At 46.5% G+C, this 22,181-nt stretch overlaps 1 protein-coding gene across 1 annotated transcript; it reads left to right on the top strand.

The window, feature by feature from the left end:
- Positions 1-16,194: 16,194 nt before the first annotated feature.
- On the top strand, positions 16,195-22,181 carry SOCS1 (suppressor of cytokine signaling 1). Its single transcript, XM_006128498.4, has 2 exons — positions 16,195-16,381; positions 18,216-22,181. The coding sequence occupies exon 2, from the start codon at positions 18,291-18,293 to the stop codon at positions 18,912-18,914; it is 624 nt and encodes a 207-aa protein (XP_006128560.1). The 5' UTR covers positions 16,195-16,381; positions 18,216-18,290; the 3' UTR covers positions 18,915-22,181.

Raw genomic sequence — 22,181 nt, 5'->3', positions numbered from 1 at the left:
AACCCATTCCAATGCTTCACTACCTTCCTAGAGAAATAGTTTTTCCTTATATCCAACCTAGACCTCCCTCACTGCAACTTGAGATCATTGTTTTTCGTTCTGTCATTTGTCACCACTGAGAACAGTCTTTCTTCATCCTCTTTGGAATCCCCCTTCAGGTAGCTGAAGGCTGTTATCAAATCCTCCCTCACTTTTCTCTTCTGTAGACTAAATAAACCCAAATCCCTCAGTCTCTCCTCATAAGTCATGTGCTCTAGCCCCCTAATAATTTTTGTTGCCCTCCACTGCATTCTCTCCAATGTGTCCACATCCTTTCTGTAATGGAGCCCTATAAATGGATTCAATACTCCAGATGTAGTCTCACCAGTGCCAAATAAAGAGGAATAATCACTTCTCTAGCTCTGCTAGCAGTACTCCTACCAATGCACCCTAATATGCTGTTGACTCATATCCAACTTCTCATCCATTGTAATCCCCACCTCCTTTTCTGCTGCTGATGTGTTATAGGGGTGGAGTTGTTCAAGTTATATAATAGAATTTGTTCTTAAAAACCTATGAAATGACATACAAAAAGTTCTATTAAAAGAGCATTATTTAGGTTGACAAATCTCAGAGGGTAGCTGTGTTAAGTCTGTATCAGCAAATACAATGAGGAATTCTGTGGCACCTTAAAGACTAACAGATTTATTTGGGCATAAGCTTTTGTGGGTAACCACTTTGTCAGATGCACATTATTTAGGTTGCAAAGTCAAGGATATGAAGGTTAGAAAATGCCAGATTTGCAATTGCAGCTAGCCTAATGGTCCATGCATCTTAAACTTGCCCCACTGGATCACATACTATTTTCTTCACAGGTCCCTGGCTCATTCAGTGCACAGATTGGATGTACATGGGGGCAGAATGAAGGTTACACAGACAACTGTAAATCTGGCATTTCCCAACTTGGAGTGCTTGATATTGCAACCTAAGTAATGTTCCTATAATGTATTTTATATTGCATTGAAATAGAATAGCTCATACACATCTGGGTAAGGGAACCCAGCAGAAGCTGAAATGGGCAATGACTGAAGCTGGAAGATCTCCCCAAGGCCGTACAATAGCAATGGAACTGTTCCATAGCCTCAGAGTTGAACTAATCCTTTTTTCCTCTGTGGGAGGAATGATTAGTTGAAGATCCCCATTCATCCTCTTCTTCCCCACCCCCTAAATCTTGGAGGGTATGTGAGTCCCTTGCACAGGATCCTCGTCTCCCATCCAGTATTGTCAGGAACCCCTCCTCCTGGGAAAAGAGATGGGAATTAAGTATCTAATGCAAGCCAAAAGTACAAACGAATCATAAATGCAGTTATTTCTTGTTGAGTTTTTAAATATACACTTTGATATGAAAATTAGACTCAGCCTTCAAGCTTCTGGGAAGTTGACTTGGGGTATGTCTACACTACAGCATTATTTCAAATTAGTTAATTCAAAATAAGTTAATTTGAAATAACGCATCTAGACACAAAAACTAATTTGAAATAGCACATCCACACTGATTGGACACTGGATCGCATTTAAGGGCAGCTGAAACCGGTTCCAGCAGGGCATCAGGTCAGTAGTTCCTTTGTGTGGCTGCTGTCTGAGGCTATCTGAGGCTCATGCTTAAAGGGACCCCTCTGGACAGCTGGTTTCAGCTTTCCCGCTTGCTTGCCTACCTTGCTGAGGGACAGCAAAGCGTTTTCCTCTCCGCCTGCTTCAGTCGCTTTCCTTTGGGACACCACTGCTGTCGGCACCATGGAGCCAGAACCGCCCCTGGGCACTCTGGTGCTCATGCTGAACATGTTGCTGCAAGCCTGGCAGCAATTGCTGGAGGATGCCTGGCACCTTCTGCTGCACGCCAACCCACTTGCCCCCTCTCTGTCCCCGCTGGGGGCACTGGAGGAGCGGTACCCGGACACCAGCGTGCCCCGCCGCATCTGGCGTCTGGACACCAGCAGCGACTGGAAGGACCGCATCGTCCTGGAGCGCTGGGGAGACCAACAGTGGACCCAGAACTTCAGGATGAAGAAGGACACCTTCCTCAAGCTCTGTGAGTGGCTCGCCCCTGCTCTGCAGCAACGGGACAAATGCATGAGGCTCGCCAATCCCCTCCACAAGCGGGTGGCCATCGGCCTCTGGAAGCTCTCCATGCCGGACAGCTACCGATCCGTCAGGAACCAGTTTGGCGTGGGGAGATCCATCGCTGGAGCGGTGTTCATGCAGGTACGGCACTCACCGGCCACTGGGCCAGGACGGGGGGCTGCAAGGAGGACGTGGGCTGCTCCAACAAAAACAGGGGTGGAGGTGGTATAAGTGTCCACCGCAGGAGAGGTCGGTCCATCCTGGCCACGCTACAGACTGCCCACGGTGGCCAGGATTGCAGCGGGGGTTGCTCCTGGGAGTGGGGCACGGGGCAGTGGTAGGGAACTAACACTCCCAGCCACCCAGGCACCCCAGTGACCCTCGGTTTTGTGTGTCTCTCTGCACCATCAACAGGGTGCTGTTCCGCAGGGTGGTCTGCCTCACCGACCTGGACGTGGTCATCCAGGGGTTCGGCACCCTCGGCTTCCCCAACTGCGGGGGGGGGGGGTGGGGCGGGCGGGCAATCGACAGGACGCACATCCCCACCTATGCCCCGGACCACAAAGCCTCCCTCTTCATCAACAGGAAGGGATACTTCTCGGTGATCCTGCAGGCCATGTCTGACCACCGGGGCCAGTTCACGGACATCAGTGTGGGCTGGTCTGGCAAGGCACACGATGCGTGGGTGTACCGCAACTCCTCCGTGTGCCAGAGGCTGTAGGCCGGGACTTTCTTCCCTGACCGTCACATCAGGGTCGGGGATGTGGACATGCCAGTGTGCCTGGTGGGGGATGCGGCCTACCCCCTACAGCCCTGGCTCATGAAGCCCTACATGGGATACCTCAGCCCCTCCCGGCAGGCCTTCAATGCCAGGCTCAGCAGGGCCCGCATCATGGTCGAGGGGGACTTCGGCCAACTGAAAGCCAGGTTTAGGTGCCTCCTTACCTGCCTCGACCTCTCCCAGCACATTATTCCGCACGTGGTGGCAGCGTGCTGTGAGCTCCACAATTGCGAGAGGAAGGGGGAGGCTTTCCTGCCAGCCTGGATGGCAGAGTCTGACCATATGGCTGGCCAGTATGCACAGCCCCATATAGCTGCCAGCCGGTAGGCCCTTCGGGGGGCTGGCTGTATCTGGGAAGCCCTGCAGGGGAGCTTACAGGCAGACGAGGACTGAAGTCCCCCTGGCGTGCCCCACTGGAGCCTGGCGCCTTACATTCCTCCCTTACCTCCTTCCCCTCCCTAACCCCCCTTCCTGATCTACAATAAAAACACCTGTGTTGCCACAAAAAAAAGTCTTTATTTCACATAACTGGGGTGGGGGGAGGGTAAGAATGAGGGCGAGAGAGGGGAGGGGGAAACCTGGGAGGAGGGAGCTGGAACGGGGAGGCAAGGGGAAGGGGAAGCTCAGGGTTGGGGGTCTTGCTGGCTCTCCCGTCTCGCAGCACTGTGGGTGTTGGGAGGGAGTGGGTGTGGAGGGTGGGGCAGGAGGAACGAGGGGGCAGAAGAAGCGGGAGGGAGAGCAGGGGTGGGGAGAGGAGCGATAGCTGGGGCGGCCACAGGGGCTGGAGCAGCAGGAGGCAGCAATCGCTCCGCCAGGGTCTGCAGGTGCTTGCAGAGGGCAAGGCCCTGCTCCCAGAGCTCCCTCTACCTCTGCCGCCACAGCTACAGGTTCTCTTGCACCCACTGCTCCTGGCTGTGGACCTGCCGTCCCTGCAGGCACAGCTGCTGCCTCTGGAATTCCTCTTGGTTGCGGGTGCACCTGCTGGCCCAGATTCAGGTGTAGGGTTTAGGGGGGGTGGTGCACCCTGCACTCGCAGGTGCTGCGGCTGTGGTGAAACAAGAGAAATGGTCAGTTCTCCTTGGGGACACAATGGTGAAACCCAGCCCCCCTCTGCAAGGCGAGGACGGCAGGTGTCTGCACCATCATGTCCTGCTATCCCCGGAAGTGTGAGCTGGCCCAGGACTGCACTCCAGCCCCTGGTGCTGCCTATAGTGTGGTGTGGGGGGGAGAGGAGGTGAGATGTGCCCTGCCTCTGTGTAGAGGGGGCATCTGGAGGGAGGGCAGCATGCAGTGTCTCTCCCTGGGCCCTGGCGTAGGCCTGCCGCAGTTCTTTTATTTTGCTGCACACCTGCTCCTGGGTACACATGTGGCCTCTGATGGCCAGGCTGGCAGCCATGCAGCTGTAGATGCCATGGCAGCATTCCTGTACCTAGTGCGGAGATTGTGGGCATTGGAGGCCTCCCCCCAAATCGCAATGAGGCCCATGATCTCTGCACTTAACCAGGAAGGTGCCCGCCTTTTGCAGCCCCTGGCAGTCACCAGCCTGGTCCTAGAGAGCGGTGGAGGGCTGGGTGGCAGCGGGGGGCTGGCTCATGCCGTGCCAGGTGCACAGTCTGCTGGCTGGGTGCTGGCAGGCTGGCAACTGGCACAGGCACTGTGGCCAGAGTCTGCCCCTTTAAGGGCTCCGGGGCTGGGGAGAGCAGATGAGTTCTCCTGGTTGTGCCCAGAGTGGCCACCAGAGCTCCCTGGGAAGGGCTGGAGGCCAGCCAATTCAAAATAAGTGTCTACACAGCACTTATTTCAAATTAAGTATTTTGAATTAGGCGTTATTCCTCGTAGAATGAGGTTTACCTAATTCGCAATAAGGGCTCCGCTGTTTCAAATTAATTTCAAAATAGCGGTTTGTATCTGTAGATGCTATTACAGTTAATTTGAAATAACAATAACGTCTGTTATTTCAAATTAACTCTGTAGTGTAGACATACACTCAGTTTCACTAGAATCACTTAAACATTATTTTTCAAATAACCAGTAATAGCATAAGGCCTAATCCTGCAATATATGAGCATCTACAACAAGGTACTGAGTGCTTTCATATTCTGCTAAAGTCAATGAGAGTTCGGGGGCATTCAACACCTTGCAGTATTGGAGTTATTTTTTATGCAGCATAAGCTATGTTTGCCTCTTCTGCTTTTTAGATCAATGGTCCCCAATGCCTCCTTTCAATGAACAGGCAAGGGATTAGATGTGCAGGCAGGATTGAAGGATGCTGAATCAACCACAATTTATATTCTGAAGAAGTGCAGGCTTCACCAAAAATACAGTCCGTGTGCAGAGAACCTATCACATGATGATGGTGCATGCATGATGCAACCAGGGATGGATCTGACCCAAATCAACTGAGCCCATAGTTGTAAAATAAATGAGTTTACCTCCCAGTTCTAAAGAAAGAGTTGAATGCTTCCCACCCACCAATCCCTCTTCTCAACCACACTTTGCCAAAGTTCAACAGAAAATAGCCAAAGTGTGAGCTGTTTGTCACCAGTTACTAGAAGCAGGGAATTAGTTGGAATTCAGGGAACTGGAGTATGGTCATATGAGTAACAAACTTGCTATCACAGTTTATCTGTACAGTTGATATTTTACAGTTTCATGCATGCAGTTCAGTTTCCCTGAAATCAACCTTAAAAAAAAAAAAAGCAAAACCACAGTTTCAATCTTTCAGGGGGATCAGAAACCAATTTCAGGAAATAGAACTAACTTTGATGGTAAATGTAGCCACTGAAAGTAAGTGTCTTAAGCCAACCTACCTTTATAAAAAGAGGGTTGTGCTTAAAAATATGCCTGAACTAAGATTTGTATTGGACAGGACCAGTCTGCTAGCTATGCAAATTACCATCAATAGGGAAATAAGGAATTCAGAGGGTTTTTGGCACACCCCATAAAAACCAAACCAAAACATTAACATCTGATCTGTGTGAACCACCAATAAGCAAGCTGGCCTTACACAATGGTCTCACAATAAACGGAGGCTTATTTTAAACGCACCTACTTACCAAAATAAAAAAAAAGCTGTCCATACTATTTAAAGTGGAAGACCAAAACCACATTTCCTGCTAGTAACTGTTCACATTTGAATCCTGGAGGCTCAAGTTTATTTTGATTTGGCTGAGTTTATAGGAAGACAGGACTTGCCAGATGGGCTCAGACCCATTTGCTATTCAATCCAGTATCCTGGCTCTGTCACTGGCTAGCACCAAGCTGTTTCGGAGAAGCAGCAAGCCCTCTTATAATGAACAATTCTCCTGAAAGTGAGCATTCTAGCACAGATCCTCCCAAGTATTTAGGTTCCTGTCACTTAGTTCAGTAGGAGCTAAGAACTTGAATATCGTTGAGGACATGGTTGTTGCAACCCCCAGTAGTTGCCTTAGGGTATGTCTACACTTGCACCCTCTTTCGATAGAGGGATGCAAATGAAGACATTTGAAACTGCAAATGAAGCCTGGATTTAAATATGCCATGCTTCATTTGCATAATTATGGCGCTATTTCAAAATAAAACATGCTGTGTAGATGCGTTATTTCGAGAGAAAATCCTTCTTTCGAAATAACCCTTATTCCTCATAAAATAAAGGGTTCTCTCGAAATAACACGCCTACACAGCGTGTTTTATTTCAAAATAGCACCATAACGCGACTATGCAAATGAAGTGCGGGATATTTAAATCCTGGCTTCATTTGCAATTTTGAATGTCTTCATTTGCATCCCTCTATCAAAAGAGAGTGCAAGTGTAGACATACCCTTAGGCTCTGAAGCATGGCAGTTTAAAGCTTTGAAACATGTTGGTTGGTTTTTTTTATTTATTTTCAGAGCCAAAGGCAGTGGGGGATGGGTGCCCAAGTGCTCTCAAATGCAAGGGGCTAGCTCACATAATACAGACTCCCCCAAAGACAAGAACCTTCCATTCTATCAAATGGATACCCTCATTATTAAGAGATATGGCTAAATCTTTTTGGAATCTTCCTAAACTCTTTGCTTCAATGGGCAAGAGCAATACAGATTTATGTGGTGAAGACTGCGGGGATGGGGAAATCTACAGGAAGTTTTATCTGCAGAACACCACAAATTCTAACTAGGCATAAGTTACTCTTTCCATACAGAGTAGGTAGGTCTTGTCTGGCTATAAGTGGTATCCCTCAAGCTTTCATAAAAAGTCACACCACTTCACACAGTTATCTGTTCTTTGGCTAAATGACATGTCCATTTAGCATCGTGTCTATCACCCAAAACCTCACATTTGGGGTAGTCACTTACATCTGCAGAAAGTGAATAATTTTTACAATCACTTGTTTAAGTCATTTTTGTCTGAGCAAATGCAGTGGACAATCTGGCCTTGCGAGTCAAAATTAAAGCGGGCCTCCTCCGGCTGCTCTGTGCTTGTGTTGCTGTGGTCAGATGGTGGATCACGGGAATATGAGGACAAACACAGGAATGTGTAGCCACATAACAGTTAACATATTTCAACAGTGCCGCAAACTTCAGACTTAACATTAATAGCTAATTAAGCAGGATGAAGAGAGTTCACACCTTTTTTGAAACTACTGGTTTCCATGCATTTGGAGGGAGGTGATGTTTTATTTACATACACAATCAAAAGAGCTCAGATTTCATGGATTTCATTTTAAATGAAAATGTAGATTTGAGAGAAGAAAAATAAAAAAAAAAGGAAGAATGATATTGTGATGAAGCCACTAGCAGCTGGCTCTGTAACCTGACTTCCATTGGGTTCATGTCCCAGCTATTTTACAGACCCCCAGTGGGATTTTAGGGCAGTCACGTGATCTGCATGTGTTTTGGTTCCCCAGCTGTAAAATGGGGACAATAATACTGTCTTGTCAATTTTGATGATGAGTTGATTGGACATTGACTCTTTTTGTACAGAGATTAGCACAATGGTATCCCAATCTCATCTGGCACGATCTTTACACTAGCATGTCTAATAATAATAAATGACCCTTTTTATTTGGATTGTTCTTTGGAAATAACAATGCTAAGGTTCAGGAAAGGATATTTTATCTATCACTGTCTAGTGTCTTCTGATACTGGTTGTCAAAATAACACTCTTGTGCTGATTTTATTTAAATATAATTTTCAACATTGGTTGCCCATTTGGTACCCCCAGGTCTACAGGAGAACAATACTACACACAAGTTGCCACAATAATTAATTAAGCCTGACAATATTTCAGAGCCACAGAGCAGAGTCAGGATTTGGTTTAGCTCTCAGAAAGAGGGGAGTGATCTGGAATATGGTGTTAAAATTCTTTCCTGAACTGATTTTGCAGGGCCAAATTGTCCTGTGAGGATCAGAACTTGTTGAGTCCATCAGAGGTGCATGCACAAAAAATGTACAGCCCCCCCAAAATTTCCCATACCAACATCCTGGGAAGCTCTGCTCCCCCAACATCCTACTCATGCCAGCATTCTAGGAAAACCCTCCTACAACAATAGCTTTTAGCAAGGGAGTTGGACTCAATGACCTCCTGAGATCTCTTCCAATCCTAGGATTTTATGATTCTATGATAATGAACCATAGACTAGAAACATGAAGTAAGGAGGGTCTGAATCAATGCTTTCATTACAGCCAGCTAGAATGGGAAAGGAAACTTGGGTGTGGTTATGTTCATTCACTTGCTTAGGCCTGCTAGATATTCTATTGTTATAATGGTGTTTTGCCTATAGTAACTCATTTGATTGTTGTGGAGTCACAAACTGTGTTACCCCTAAATGCAAGAATTGTAAGATATGACCGCCAAAGCTTGCATTTATTGGGAATGCTGAAAAGCAGGTTGTGTTAAATCAGTTCAGAGGAGAGAAATTGTCAGTTTAAAGAATCTCAGATGGACAAGGCTTCTCCTTCCAAACTATATGAAGTCAACTTGGGGAGAAGGGCAAAGCTCTGAACCAGCATGCTAATGCCCTCCAGGTGTGAGCTGTAAGACCAGTTCAATCTGTTTCCCTCCTCCCCCCTTCTAATGATAGAACTAAAACAGACTCCACAAGTGGCGAGGAGTCCTGTGGCACCTTATAGACTAACAGAAGTGTTGGAGCATAAGCTTTCATGGGCAAAGACCCACTTCGTCAAATGCATGTAGTGGAAATTTCCAGAGGCAAGTATAAATATGCAGGCCAGAATCAGGCTGGAGATGACCAGGTGGATCCAATCAGGGAGGATGAGGCCCACTTCTAGTAGCTGATCTGGAGGTGTAAATTCCAAGAGAGGAGAAGCTGCTTTTGTAGTTAGCCATTTACAGTCTTTGTTTAATCCTGAGTTGATTGTGTCAAACTTGAAGATGAACTGTAGCTCAGCAGTTTCTCTTTGAAGTCTGGTCCTGAAGTTTTTTTGCTGCAGGATGGCTACCTTTAGATCTGCAATTGTGTGTCCAGGGAGACTGAAGTGTTCCCTTACAAGTTTTTGTATGTTGCCATTCCTAATATCTGATTTGTGTCCATTGATTCTTTTACGCAGGGACTGTCCAGTTTGGCTGATGTATACAGTAGTGGGGCATTGTTGGCACATGATGGCATATATTACATTAGTGGATGTGCAGGAGAATGAACCAATGACAGTATGGCTGATCTGGTTAGGTCCTGTGATGGTGTTGCGGGTCGGCAGAGTTGGCACTGAGGTTTGTTGCATGGATTGGTTCCTGAGATAGAGTTATTATGGCGCGGTGTATAGTTGCTGGTGAGAATATGCTTCAGGTTGGCAGGTTGTCTGTGGGCAAGGACTGGCCTGCCTCCCAAGGCCTGTGAAAGCAAGGGATCATTGTCCAGGATGGGTTGTAGATTACTAATGATGCGTTGGAGAGGTTTTAGCTGAGGACTGTAGGTGATGGCCAGTGGTGTTCTGTTGGCTTCTTTCTTGGGCTTGTCCTGTAGCAGGAGGCTTCTGGGTACACGTCTGGCTCTGTCAATCTGTCTCCTCACTTCCTCATGTGGGTATCGTAGTTTACAGAATGCTTGTTGAAGATCTTGTAGGTGTAGGTCTCTGAGGGGTTGGAGCATATGCGGTTGTACCTCAGTGCTTGGCTGTAAACAATGGATCATGTGGTGTGTCTGGGATGGAAGCTGGTGGAATGCAGGTAAGCATAGCTGTCAGTAGGCTTTCAGTATAGGGTGGTGTTTATGTGACCATCACTTATTTGTAGCATGGTGGCCAGGAAATGGACCTTCCGTGTAGATTGGTCCATGCTGAGGTTGATGGTGGGGTGGAAGCTGTTGAAATCGTGAGTGGACAGTGGGAGCAGCACGTAGGTGGCATTGCCACATGCTCAACAAGGGGAGATGTCATGATGATGTACCTATGGACTCTTGGTTACACTGAGTGGACAGAGTTGTGAGTGGACTGTTTGAAGTGTGTGTGTGTGTGGGGTGGGAGGTGGGGGGAACCACACTATATGAGTTGAGGGTTGGACTAAAGGTCTTTAAGCAAAAGACTCTGCCCTGCAGACTCCAGGGATAGTACCTTGCTTACGGGGTTTGTTTATGTTATGGGGTTTCACTGTTTGTGTGTGCTCCTGTAGAGGGTAATGATAGATTGCTGTTATTAAAAGTTTCTTCACTACACTTAGGCTACGTCTACACTGGCATGATTTTGCACAAATACTTTTAACGCAAGAGTTTTTGCATTAAAGTATTTGCGCAAGAGAGTCTCTACATTGGCATGTGCCCTTGTGCAAGAGATGTGCTTTTGCGCAAAAGCATCTGTACCAGTGTAGAGGCTCTCTTGCACAAGAAAGCTCCAATGGCCATTTTAGACATCGGGCGTTCTTGCGCAAGAAATTAACGTTGCCTGTCTATACTGGCCTCTTGCGCAAGAACAGTTGTGCAAGAGGGCTTATCCCAGAGCCGGAGCATCAGAATATTAGCACAAGAACTACTGATTTTCTACATTAGAACGTCAGTGTTCTTGCGCAAGTACTGGCAGCCAGTGTAGACAGGTGGCAAGATTTTGCGCAAAAGTGACCACTTTTGCGTAAAATCTTGCCAATGTAGACACAGCCTTAGACTCTGCTTGCCAATGTAGACACAGCCTTAGACTCTGGGAAAGCATTGCCTCCCTGAGGTGCCCAGAGGTGTTGTGTGAATTTCCCAGGTTACCGAGTGGGACTCAAGCCAGTTCTGTGTTGGATGGATGAAAAGGAACCCTTACATCAGCGGTCTCCAACCTTTTTACACCCAAGATCACTTTTTAAATCTCAGAACAGGCAAAGATCTACTGCCCCGTCCCTTCCTTGAACCCTGCTCTCTCTATTCTCCTCCTGTCCGTCACTTGCTATCCCCAGCCCTTACTTACACACTCTGGTAAACAGTTTATTTTTAAATTATGCGATATATACAATTAAAATCACGTGTTTATAGATATGAAATAAATGGTCTTTTTATTCATGATATTTAAATCTAAAATGAAGCATTTATAATTATACATTTTGTGGGGACAGTTCTGAGGCTGGGGAGTGGGGTCTGGGAAGCGGGGTCTGGGGAGTTGGGTGCCAGTGGAGGCAGACCCTTGCATCTGCCTCCTCCTAGGATTCCCCCCCCCCCTCCCCAGAAGGAAACCAGCGCAGGGGAGAGGGAACAGAGTATTGGGAGGGTAGAGGACAGGTTTCTGCAGTAGGGGACGGACTGCCAGTGGGGACAGGTTTCTGCAGCTGAGGATAGGGTGCCAGTGGGGACAGAGTTCAGAGAGTGGGGATGAGAACAGGGACAGAGTTCTGTGGCTGGGGACAGGGGAGTGGGGACAGCGTTCGGGGAGTGGGGACAGCGTTCTGTGGCTGGGGACAGGGGAGTGGGGACAGAGTTCTGTGGCTGGGGACAGGGGAGTGGGGACAGAGTTCTGTGGCTGGGGAGTGGGGTGCCAGTGGAAGCAGAGAGTCCCCTGCATCTCCCTCCTCCCAGGATTCCCCCCCCTCCCCAAGGGAAACCAGAGCGCACCTGCCCCGGGGGCTGACCCCCCTCTGCGCAGGGAAGCCCCGCGTGCGCATGCCTGCCCTGGGGCCAACCTCCCCCCCCCCGCGTGCACTGGGAAACCCCATGTGCACCTCCCCCTGGGCTGACTCACCCCTCCAGTGCGGTGCAGGGAGCCGATGCTCCCTCCCGCAGTACACCCGGTAGAGCAGCTAGTGCACTTCCAGAATGGCAGGAAGTGGTGCTAAGCTGCAGGACTTCTGTCCATCCCTGGGAAGCTGACACTATCTCCATTTTCACCTGAGGTGGGTAGTGGGGCTTCTCGGGGGTGGGAGGGAAATGGGGGCGGGGCAGACAGGATACCTCGCAATCACCTGGTCAAGGCCTTGCGATCGATTGACCCATTGGTGACCACGGCCCTACATATTGAACCTGGATCTGGCAGAAGGATTACAATACTAATTGCCAGACACACTTCAAGCTCCAGGGGATCCTGCTGCCCTAATATGGAGCCTCCTTTCTTTATTTTTGGGCAAGTCTGTAAACTTTTATTGGCTGTTTATATGCACTACTGTCCTATAGTGGGCAAAATACATAGTAAAACTCCAATTGTACAGTACTCCCGATAGTCCAGCATCAAAATGGCAAGAGCCTAGTGAGCGAGCTTTGGCAAAAAACGAGTCATAAGGCAGTAGCGGCAGCAGCTGAACTGAGTGAAAAGGGTAAAAAAGGGTTAAAAAAACTAAAACATTTTATTGTACATACTGTATACAGTATACGGTAAAGGGTTAACACTTTATATACAGTATATATTGTCTACAGTGTGTGTGTGTGTGTATATATACACACACACACACTCCTGATAGTCTGGCATATCCAATAATCCGGTACCACCTAGGTCCCAAAGGTTCCGGATTATTGCAAGTCTACTGTACTTTGTCCACTCCAGCAAGCCAAACCCTCACAAGCATTCTCTCTCCTATGATAAGCTTCTGGTAGTCCCAATTTTGGGAGGGAAAGAGTAAGAGGAGGAAGAGCTGATGGAACAAAGGAATGAAGAGTGATGGAAGGACCCTCCAGGGCAGAGGTGATTAAGGGAATGAAATGTCCCAGGAATTCTACAGCGGATGAAGAGTGAAGTGGTATGACTGGCTCCTTGGCCACCCTGCCCATTTTATAACGTTTCCTCCATCCGGAGCATAACAGTCCCCATTACAACACATTGCCAGAGAGGAATAATCTCCATCCAGTTTTATTAGCTCTCTACTATAAATAATGAATATCCACTACAGCACTCTCAAGAGAGAATCATCAGCTATTTGTAGGGAACCATTGGGTCTCTGAGTATCTCCCCCTAGGCCATCTGGGTACAGTTGTGATCACCTAAGACTGGTGCCAACCTTCACACACATCAACTCTCTGTGGCTTTCACAATGTGCACTCATGTTACTTCCTTCCACTTGAGCCACCAGTGCTGTTGTTCCTACAAGTCTCATCCTGCTCTGACCACAGCTACCAACTGAGACCTCTCCATTCCCTCTTGCTGATCCATGAGGCCTAGATTACCCTTTTCAGGCAGTTCTGCCTGTTCCCTTCCTGGAAAGACCTCCTTCTACCGAGTGCTTGATGTACCTACACACACATACCAGGATTTCCCCTTGCAATCTATAATAGAAAAACACATGGCAGCTGAGCAGCTGATCTCTCCCTCTTATCTGATCTTGTTTGCCTATAGCTAGCCACATGTAGCTTTTATGGAAATTGGAAGAAACTTGTAACATTTTCCTCTTGCGCTGCATGATGGCTGCAAAATCTGCCCCGTGCCTGAGGGGCGGGCAGGAGCCAGTATATTCAGGAAGCTGGCTTTCAAGCCAGTTCCGGCCTGTCCCCTGCACTGCTGCTTCTGTATCAGCCTCTGCCTCTTAAAAACCACCTCCTCGCAAGTACCCACTCCTGCCTGCCCTCTTGCATGTAAACGTGTAACCACTGAAAAAAATTCAGTGGTTGCACATTTACAAAAATAAATGTTTTAACATCCCTACTCTACACTCAAAATATATGGCTGTATGTATATAGCACTGGGCTAGGACTCGGGAGATCTGAGCTGCAGAACTGACCTTTTGTATGAGAATGGGCAAGTCACTTCACTTCTCTTTGACTTCACATCCTTTGTCTTTCTTGTCTAATTGTTAGCTCTTTGGGGCAGAGGCCATGTCTTACAATACAGGTTCGCAGAACACAATGGGGAATCTTGGTACATAATAAAAATAAATAGATAAATCTCAGTGACAGTCATCGAATAGATCAGCTCAGTTGTGATGACGGTGCTCATGGCAACTAAGAAAACAATGCAAACCGATTTTTCACTAACATCTATTCAAACAAAAGAATTTAAATTTTACACTTTTACATTCACATTCCACAAATATTTGCACACATGAGCTTCACTGACATGAACAATCACAAAAAGCAAGCACAAAGCTCAATTGCTCAGTTCTTTGGAAGCAGATGATTTGTACATTTGATTACAATACATACCATTCATACTAAGTTGGTTTGTTATATCTGCCATCCAAATAGGGAACAGAACCACTAGAGGTCTCTTCAGGTAACTAAGGCCTTGCTCCTCAAAGGTATTTATTTTAGGTTAAGTGCCTAAATGCATTTGAGGATCAAGATTTAAATACCTTAGTGTGAATCTCCAAGTTTAACACTGAACTCTCTGCAAGCCAAGCCATCACCATTATGTTAGTCATGCCTGTGGTGGAGAGGGACTGCGAAAGGAACAATTACACTCAAGAACAATTGGAAAACACATGCCCTTAAATTGATCGCAGATTAGGCTATGTCCAGCACCTATCAGTCAGATGGAAAGCAGACTTTTGTGTGGTCCCAGAAAGATCACAGTTACCATTATAAGAGGGGGAAAATCTCACTCCTACTATTGCTCCCAATCCAAGGCAACAGCTACCTCAGAACACCAGGCACCTCTGTCACCTATTGCATGCATTCCAGAGCATGTGCACTCTGCAGGCATGAAAGATCACTGTTTATTCAGTCTGTGCTCAGAGTAAACGCTTTACTTTGTGGAGGATGTGCTGTAGTTTCCATACCTACCAAAGATGTTAAAACCCTGCGTTAAATGAAAAACTCAATTCAAAACTTCAGCATAGAGGACTGGTATAATTTCTATCTTACATTGTATTAGGGCTCAAAACATACGGCGAAGCAAGTTGCAGTCTGCAGGAATTGCAGTCAAATGCTTGTGTTCTCCTTGTTGTCATCAGAGCTAATCATTAGCTGACTCAGTTTTTGAACGGGAGATGGGGGTGAGCTGGTATTTCTCACACCATCAGATTGGAAATAAAGGTAACGTAGCCATTTAAATAGGTGTTTACTAACTTTAAAAAGTTTCTCCTTTGAGTGAACTACATTTCAGGTGGGCCTGCTCAAGGAACAAACATACACACTTGGGGACAAATAACTAAAGCAAGGTTTCAAAAGAGGATTTCAAAATCTGTGGGGGTCAGAGAAAACTAACCCAGGTCCCCCCTTGTATTCTTTATTATACCCCTATTTGTCGTGTATGTTGGGATGCCATTTGATAAATAATTGTTAATAATAATTCATAATTGACAGCGCTACCATGGTAATCACCAGGACATCTGTGTGACCAGCTAGCTTGGAGGGCCCCCACTACCTCTACAAGTTCCACCCCCTATGCCCTTCCCTCCCCAGTAAATTCATAGCCTAGGCCAGCTGCCCCGACCCTCCCGTGGCTACACACCTCTAACATCTGCCTCCATCACCGCACCTGTGCGCCCCAGAGTGCTGCGGTGCGTTGTCAGCGTTTCCTCCTTCCTCGGTTTCCCCAACACACTAGCCGCCCGCTGCTGACGACTGGTCCCTTTATGCGCCAGAGGCAGGAGGCGAGCGAGGCGGGCCCGCCGCTTTATTATGGAGCCAGAGGCGAGGGCGCCTAAGCGAGCTGCCCAGGAGCCCTCCCTCCTGCCCAGCCGGGCTCCGGAGACTGACGGGGGAGGGGGCAGCGCTCCGCGCCTCGTGCCAGCGAGAGCGCCCCGGCCGCGCCTTTCCCTAGAAGCGGCCGGCGACAGGGCGGGGCGGCCGTTGGGACCCGCGCCAGGCTTCCTCCGAAGCGCCCGATTCCTGAGAAGCGAAAGCAGCCGCCGGGCCGCCCCTCCCCCGCCTGAGCGCGGCTGCGCCTGACGCAGATGGAAAGTGAAAGTGAGCGGTGGGGGCCACGTGCTTTCTGCGAATCCCGGGGAGAGGCGGAGCCACCCGCAGCCGGCCCGGGTATAAAAGAGCCGGGGCTAAGCGACAGCGGAGCAGTCCGGCTCCAGCGCAGCCACCAGCCTGGCTAGGCTACGAGCTCCGCGCAGGGCTCGCTGGCAGAGTATGGTGGCGCGACTGCGGGTGCCAGCCCTAGGAGTGCACCACTGCGCGCGGGGGCCGGGAGCGCGCTGCGCGGGTTGATGGCGCAGCGCTGATCCCCGCGGCCCAGGGCAGAGAAGGTAAGGGGCGCTGTTTTGCGCGAGCCCTCGCGAGGCGGCCCCGAGCGGGGTCCTGCTGCGCAGCGAGCCCTAGTCCGCTTCCAGCTGGAAGCGTTCGAGGACTTCCGAGCCTTCGCGCAAGAACTCACCAGCCTACAGAACTGGGCTAACGATGGGCGGATGAGGTAGCAGAATCGTCCTTCGCTGCGCCTCTAGCTAACTCCCTGCTTGCCAAAGGATCCCGGAGCCCTTTGCGACGTATAGATCCTGTTGCATCCTTGAATAGTATCCATCTCTGGGGTGGAGCGCAGTGGCAAATTGGCAGACCAACGTTAGCTGGGCCGGGAGGGGACAACAGCGGGGCAAAACCCCTGCTCGTAGGACAAACAGCTATCGGACCCTGTAATGAGACACGGGAAAGCCACTCTGTTGTCAAGCTTACCGACAGTGAAGTGACTCCTTTTTATGTCCTCACCCAAAAGAGTAAAATATTTTGCTTCTCTTGGACGTGAATGGGTTACTCTGGAGCATCTTAATGTTTCATACCTAAACCCCGTGGGCCTTGATTTTTATTTTTCACTTTGAATAGTGATCCTCAGCCAATTAGAAAAGTGTCATGTGAAGAAAACCTTCACTTGTTTTAAGTTATTTGCTGATGTTGGAATTTTATTTCTAATTTTAGTCACTAAAATGATCTAAATGAAACTGAACTCAAGTGTCTGTCACAGTTACAGACAGGAATCCAGTTAAGTGCTGTCTGTGATTCTGAGTAGGCATGTTGCTGTGTACTTGAGACAGCTGTGGGGATTCATTTCTGAGAATGCCTCAAGCTTTCTCAACAATCTGCCAGTGTGGCTCTATAATTGACAGAAGGGATAAATCCTAAAATCTATGCTTGCCAGTAAGGTCAAGGCAGCCAGCAGAGATGTATCGAACCATGCTGCCGAAGTAGACATTTGAGGCCAAATTAATTGCTGGTACAACAATGCTTATTTCAAAGGAATTACATGAGGGATGAATTTGGCTCTTGGTGCTGAAAGATACATCAATAGGAAGCAATTTAGATTGGGCCACTTAATGTGCATGCAATACAAAAAAAGAGAGACAGAGGAATAATGCTTTAAGGGTTCATAGAGGTTGTTTTGTGATGGCTTAGTGAGGTGGTAGCACTGCAATCCCTGAGGGAGAACAAGGGGTGGGAAATGGATCTCTATGCTTGTGTTACCAGCTTATTGAAGAAAGAGTAGATTTAGGATTATGAGTAACTTGGCAGTGATACAAAATGCACTACCAATCATATTTGAACTGCACAATGCCATTGCCACCCATTCATTTCTGCCAGTTCCATTCACTTTCTGAAGATTTGTACCCAGCTGCAGAGTTCACATTTCCTTTAGCCACTTTTTCTATTACAGTGTAACAAACACAGTCAGAGCCCAGATCTCTACGTCCAAGAAAAGGAAATGAGCAAATCAGTAGTTACATGTTTTTATGCAAGGTTAAGGAAGTAATGGAGAAGGCTATATGTAGAAAATGTATTTTAAATAAGATTCCCATCAGTCATCTCGATCCAGAATGTGTTTAATTCTATGACTAATAGGGAAACTGCATAATTTGTAACTGATTCCCTGGCTGGATACTCGAGCTTCAGATGTTGTAAAAGCAATGGATTGCTAACCTGGCCAAAAAGTGATGCTATTAATCAGTTGTTTCCTAGATTTAAATCAGCAGGATAAGGGTTTTATTTTCTTACAAGGAAACATAGTGATGTGACTCAGTTTACATAGGTTGAGGGCCCCTTTCTCCTTCTTTCTTTCCTGAGGGTCTAATATTGTTTTTTGTTTTGGAATTTCAGAATAGCTGCTAGAGAGCTGCACCGCCCTGGCCACTGACGCTATGGAAGACCGCATCCGCTGGTCTAGTCTATAGGATGGTAGCGCACAGTAAGGTGGCAGCAGATAATGCAGTTGCAGCAGACCCAAGATGTCGACTTGACCCTCCAGCACGGGATCATTCTCAGCCTAGAGGTTACCATGGCCCGGCTCGGTCCAACACTGTGCAAGCACAGAGCGACACACATTTCCGAACCTTCCGCTCACAGGCGGATTTCAGTAGCATCACCCGAGCAAGTGCCCTACTGGATGCATGTGGCTTCTACTGGGGCCCACTGTCAGTCAGCGCAGCCCATGAGAAGCTGAAATCTGAGCCTGAGGGCACTTTCCTCCTCAGAGACAGCAGACAAAAAAATTGCTTCTTTGCCATCAGTGTTAAGACGGCTACTGGACCTACCAGCATCCGAATCAACTTTCAAGCTGGGCGTTTCAGCCTGGATGGCAGCAAGGAGAGTTTTGACTGTCTCTTTAAGCTACTGGAACATTATATAAGCTCCTCTAAGAAGGTGCTGGTCACCCCATTACGCAAAGTCCGTTTACGGCCATTGCAGGAGCTCTGCCGGAAAAGCATTGTGGCAACATTCGGGAGAGAGAATTTAAACCACATCCCTCTCAATCCAGTTTTAAAGGACTACCTGAAATCATTTCCATTTCAGATATAAAGAAAGCATTAAGTATGTGAGGTGTGAAGATAGCTGTGTTTTTTAATCTGAATGACCAAATTTATTTTTGTAGCAGCTTACTGTATTTTGGGATGGAACCTAAACACTTGATTACTTATGTTTACACAAACTGTTTGCACAAACTCAGGGTTTTTAAACCCTGGCATTATTTTTCTGCTGGGCAGAATATTCTATTTTATAATATTTCTAATGAAGATAACCTAATAAACTTTATTATAAAAGTTTTTTTAAAAAACATAGCATATCTGGCGTCTTTAGTTATCTGGGTTCTGATTGCTGTGTCTTTAACAGTTAGGTGGAGGTGATGGACCAGGTCTTTAGCTGGCGTAATCCACTGGAGTCAAAGTTTCATAGATTTATCCCAGCTGAGGAGCTGGTCCAATAACTCAGCTGCTGCTAGCAGACAAAGACAGATATAGTACCTGGGACAGGGAGCATCTAATCTAATGACCGAATACACTAAGAATAGGTCTGTATTGGATCCTTCTTTAGCTCCCCTATAAATCAACAGGAGCAGGGTACTGATTTATAACTTTGGTTTATTTTAACAATGAGACTAGCAGCATAGGTGCTGAGACCTTCCTAATTTTGTGAAATAAGGCTTATGGAGGGATTTGAATATTTTATATATCTGCTATTTCCATGTAGTATTTGGAGGATTAGGTATGGTTGATTGCTCTCCGTTCCAAGTTTAGACATTTGTCCAGGGGGGATTAATAGAAGAAAAGAGCCAAGGTGCTGAATAAATACAACCTTTTTTGGAGGGGAGGAAACCTTTGTTGAAACTGCCTCTGTACTATGCTTGGCTGTCCTGCATGATTCACAGAGGAGGGGGTAATCCTCTATCTTGGACTTGTCTAATTTGTTAAAAGTTGCATATAGAATTACAAGGCAGTAGGAAAGAAGCTTCTGTTTTACAGAACCAAACCACATGAATATCATTTTAACTGGAATTTTCAAAGGTGCTTAAGGGAACTAAGTGTTCAGTTCCCATAGTATTTCATTGGGGTTTGGGTACCTAGCATTTGTAGGTTCCTCTGAACATCCCAGCTTCTTTCCAGTTAATAGATTGCATTAGTAATTTGTTTACATAGCATTCCAGACAAGTGTAGTGTAATCAATGTAGCTCCTTATAAGGATATTATGAGCATAACTGACTGGAAATAGGGCTGTGAATGGAAGGCCAGGAAAGTCCATGAGACAGTCTTTCCTTTAAGAAGTCATCTGGGTTAAACTTCCTGTAACCTAGTGCTTTCCCCAAATGTTCATACACATCCTTGACAATGAGAATTATGAAACTGTTTAAAGAACAGAATGCACCAGACAATTAAAGTAGCACAGAGCTATTCATAGCTATGTGCTAGATCATTATGGCTCTGTATGCTGTTAATGAAGTCACTTTAGGGTTTGGAGGTTAAGAAACCTCTTACAGTGCTGTAATTCACCTTCTTTTTAGAAGTTATTGCCACTCCAGGGACTCAGACTGTAATGTGGTTTTTTATTTAATATTTTAGCTTCAAGGTTAAAAATACGCAAAAGCAATTAAGGATCTGAAAGTTAGTATAAGCTTAGAAAGATGTCAAATACACAAGTTTAACAATATAGCATGATTGCTTGAGTACTGGCACAGCTGTCTTCCTAAAGCATCAAATCTTCCCTTCCTGGCAGAGTTCCCATAACTGGGGTTAGCGCACACCACTTCTATTTAATTCTAAAGTTGAAAGCAGTTACCAAAAGCAGCATTTTTCCTACAGCATTGTGAGGAACATGTAAATTGCAAGAGTACTGATTGGTTTGGAATGCAGCAGAAAGCAATTAAAAGGCAAGTTAAAGAGCTTTGCCCCCCCCCCCCCCCCCCCAAAAAAAAAATCATTAGACAAAGGGTGGCCTACAGGTTGGTAGCCAGCTGATACTGTAGCATCTCTTAACCCTTCAGAACCCAAATGTGTGACACTCATAACAAAAGCATGAAATGATGTAGTTGTAATCATGGTTCTTTAATTATCCAACAAACTGACAGAGGCACTCACTCAAGTACAAAGAGCTCAATAATAGACTGGTCTGGGATGATGATAAATTAGATCTAAATATAGAGAGGATGATATGGATTTTAGGCTTGCTTCCTCTTTGGTCTCTTTCTAAAACAATATCAGTTGCTAGCTTCATTTTTAAAATGAAGTTAGGAGGAATTTAGTCCTTAAACTGAAAGGGGCTTTTTGACAGCTCGAAGAGTCAAAATTGTGTACGAAGGACACTGCTGTGCCTTTAGGAGGTGCAATCTAGAGTGTGCAAATCAAGGGATGGGTGGCACCCTTTTATTCTGAGTTTTGTCAGGGATGGGGGTGTCTTGCAGTATAAAGTAAAACAACAGGTAGCTTACCTGTTGTAGAGCTGACTCCACAGTACCTACTGATTTCCCAAAGTATTATGAGGATGCACCTCCAATTCCCAATATATCCCCTGAGCTAGCAGTTATAAGAGGGCCTACATCTGTTTGTGTTAATTTAAATGTCTGCTGCTTCTAGGAACAGTGATGAAGTCCCTAAAGTTTTTGTGTTGTCCCATCAATTGTGAAATTGCTTGTTTTCTGTTATGATTACCAATATTTCCACAGCCAGCAGTGAAAACACCACACATATACACTGAAACTTTTTAAATTGTACCTTACAAACACAAAAATACAACTTAATACATAACATGCTTCTGTTGGCTTGTCTGAGCCCTTCCCACCCCATACTCTACAGCTGTGGATATAAAGTGAAGAAAGCAGTTAATGATAAAATGCTAGAGAGGAATCTGAACAGCACTCCCAGGTCTGCCAAGGCTGCCTTCTCTGGGGAGGATTATAACATTTATTGTGAGTAGGGAACAAATGGTCTTAAAACAGCATTAGAAATATGACTTCAATGCTTATGGGAATGTGTGTGGTTCCCTTATGATGCAAAGGCCTCGTTTATACTAACTCCTGCCATCAATCTAATTTACATCATTTTAACTACACAAATAGGCTGTGTCTAGACTGGCAAGTTTTTCCGCAAAAGCTGCTTTTGCGGAAAAACTTGCCAGCTGTCTACACTGGCTGCTTGAATTTCCGCAAGAACACTGATGATCTCATGTAAGAAATCAGTGCTTCTTGCAGAAATACTATGCTGCTCCTGTTCGGGCAAAAGCTCTCTTCTGCAAATCATTTGCGCAAGAGGGCCAGTGTAGACAGCTCAGATATGTTTTGCGCAAAAAAGTCCCGAT

This window comes from Pelodiscus sinensis, chromosome 16 (genome assembly GCF_049634645.1).
Source record: "Pelodiscus sinensis isolate JC-2024 chromosome 16, ASM4963464v1, whole genome shotgun sequence".
NCBI lineage: Eukaryota > Metazoa > Chordata > Testudines > Trionychidae > Pelodiscus > Pelodiscus sinensis.
This window is presented reverse-complemented; position numbering and strand designations above follow the sequence as displayed.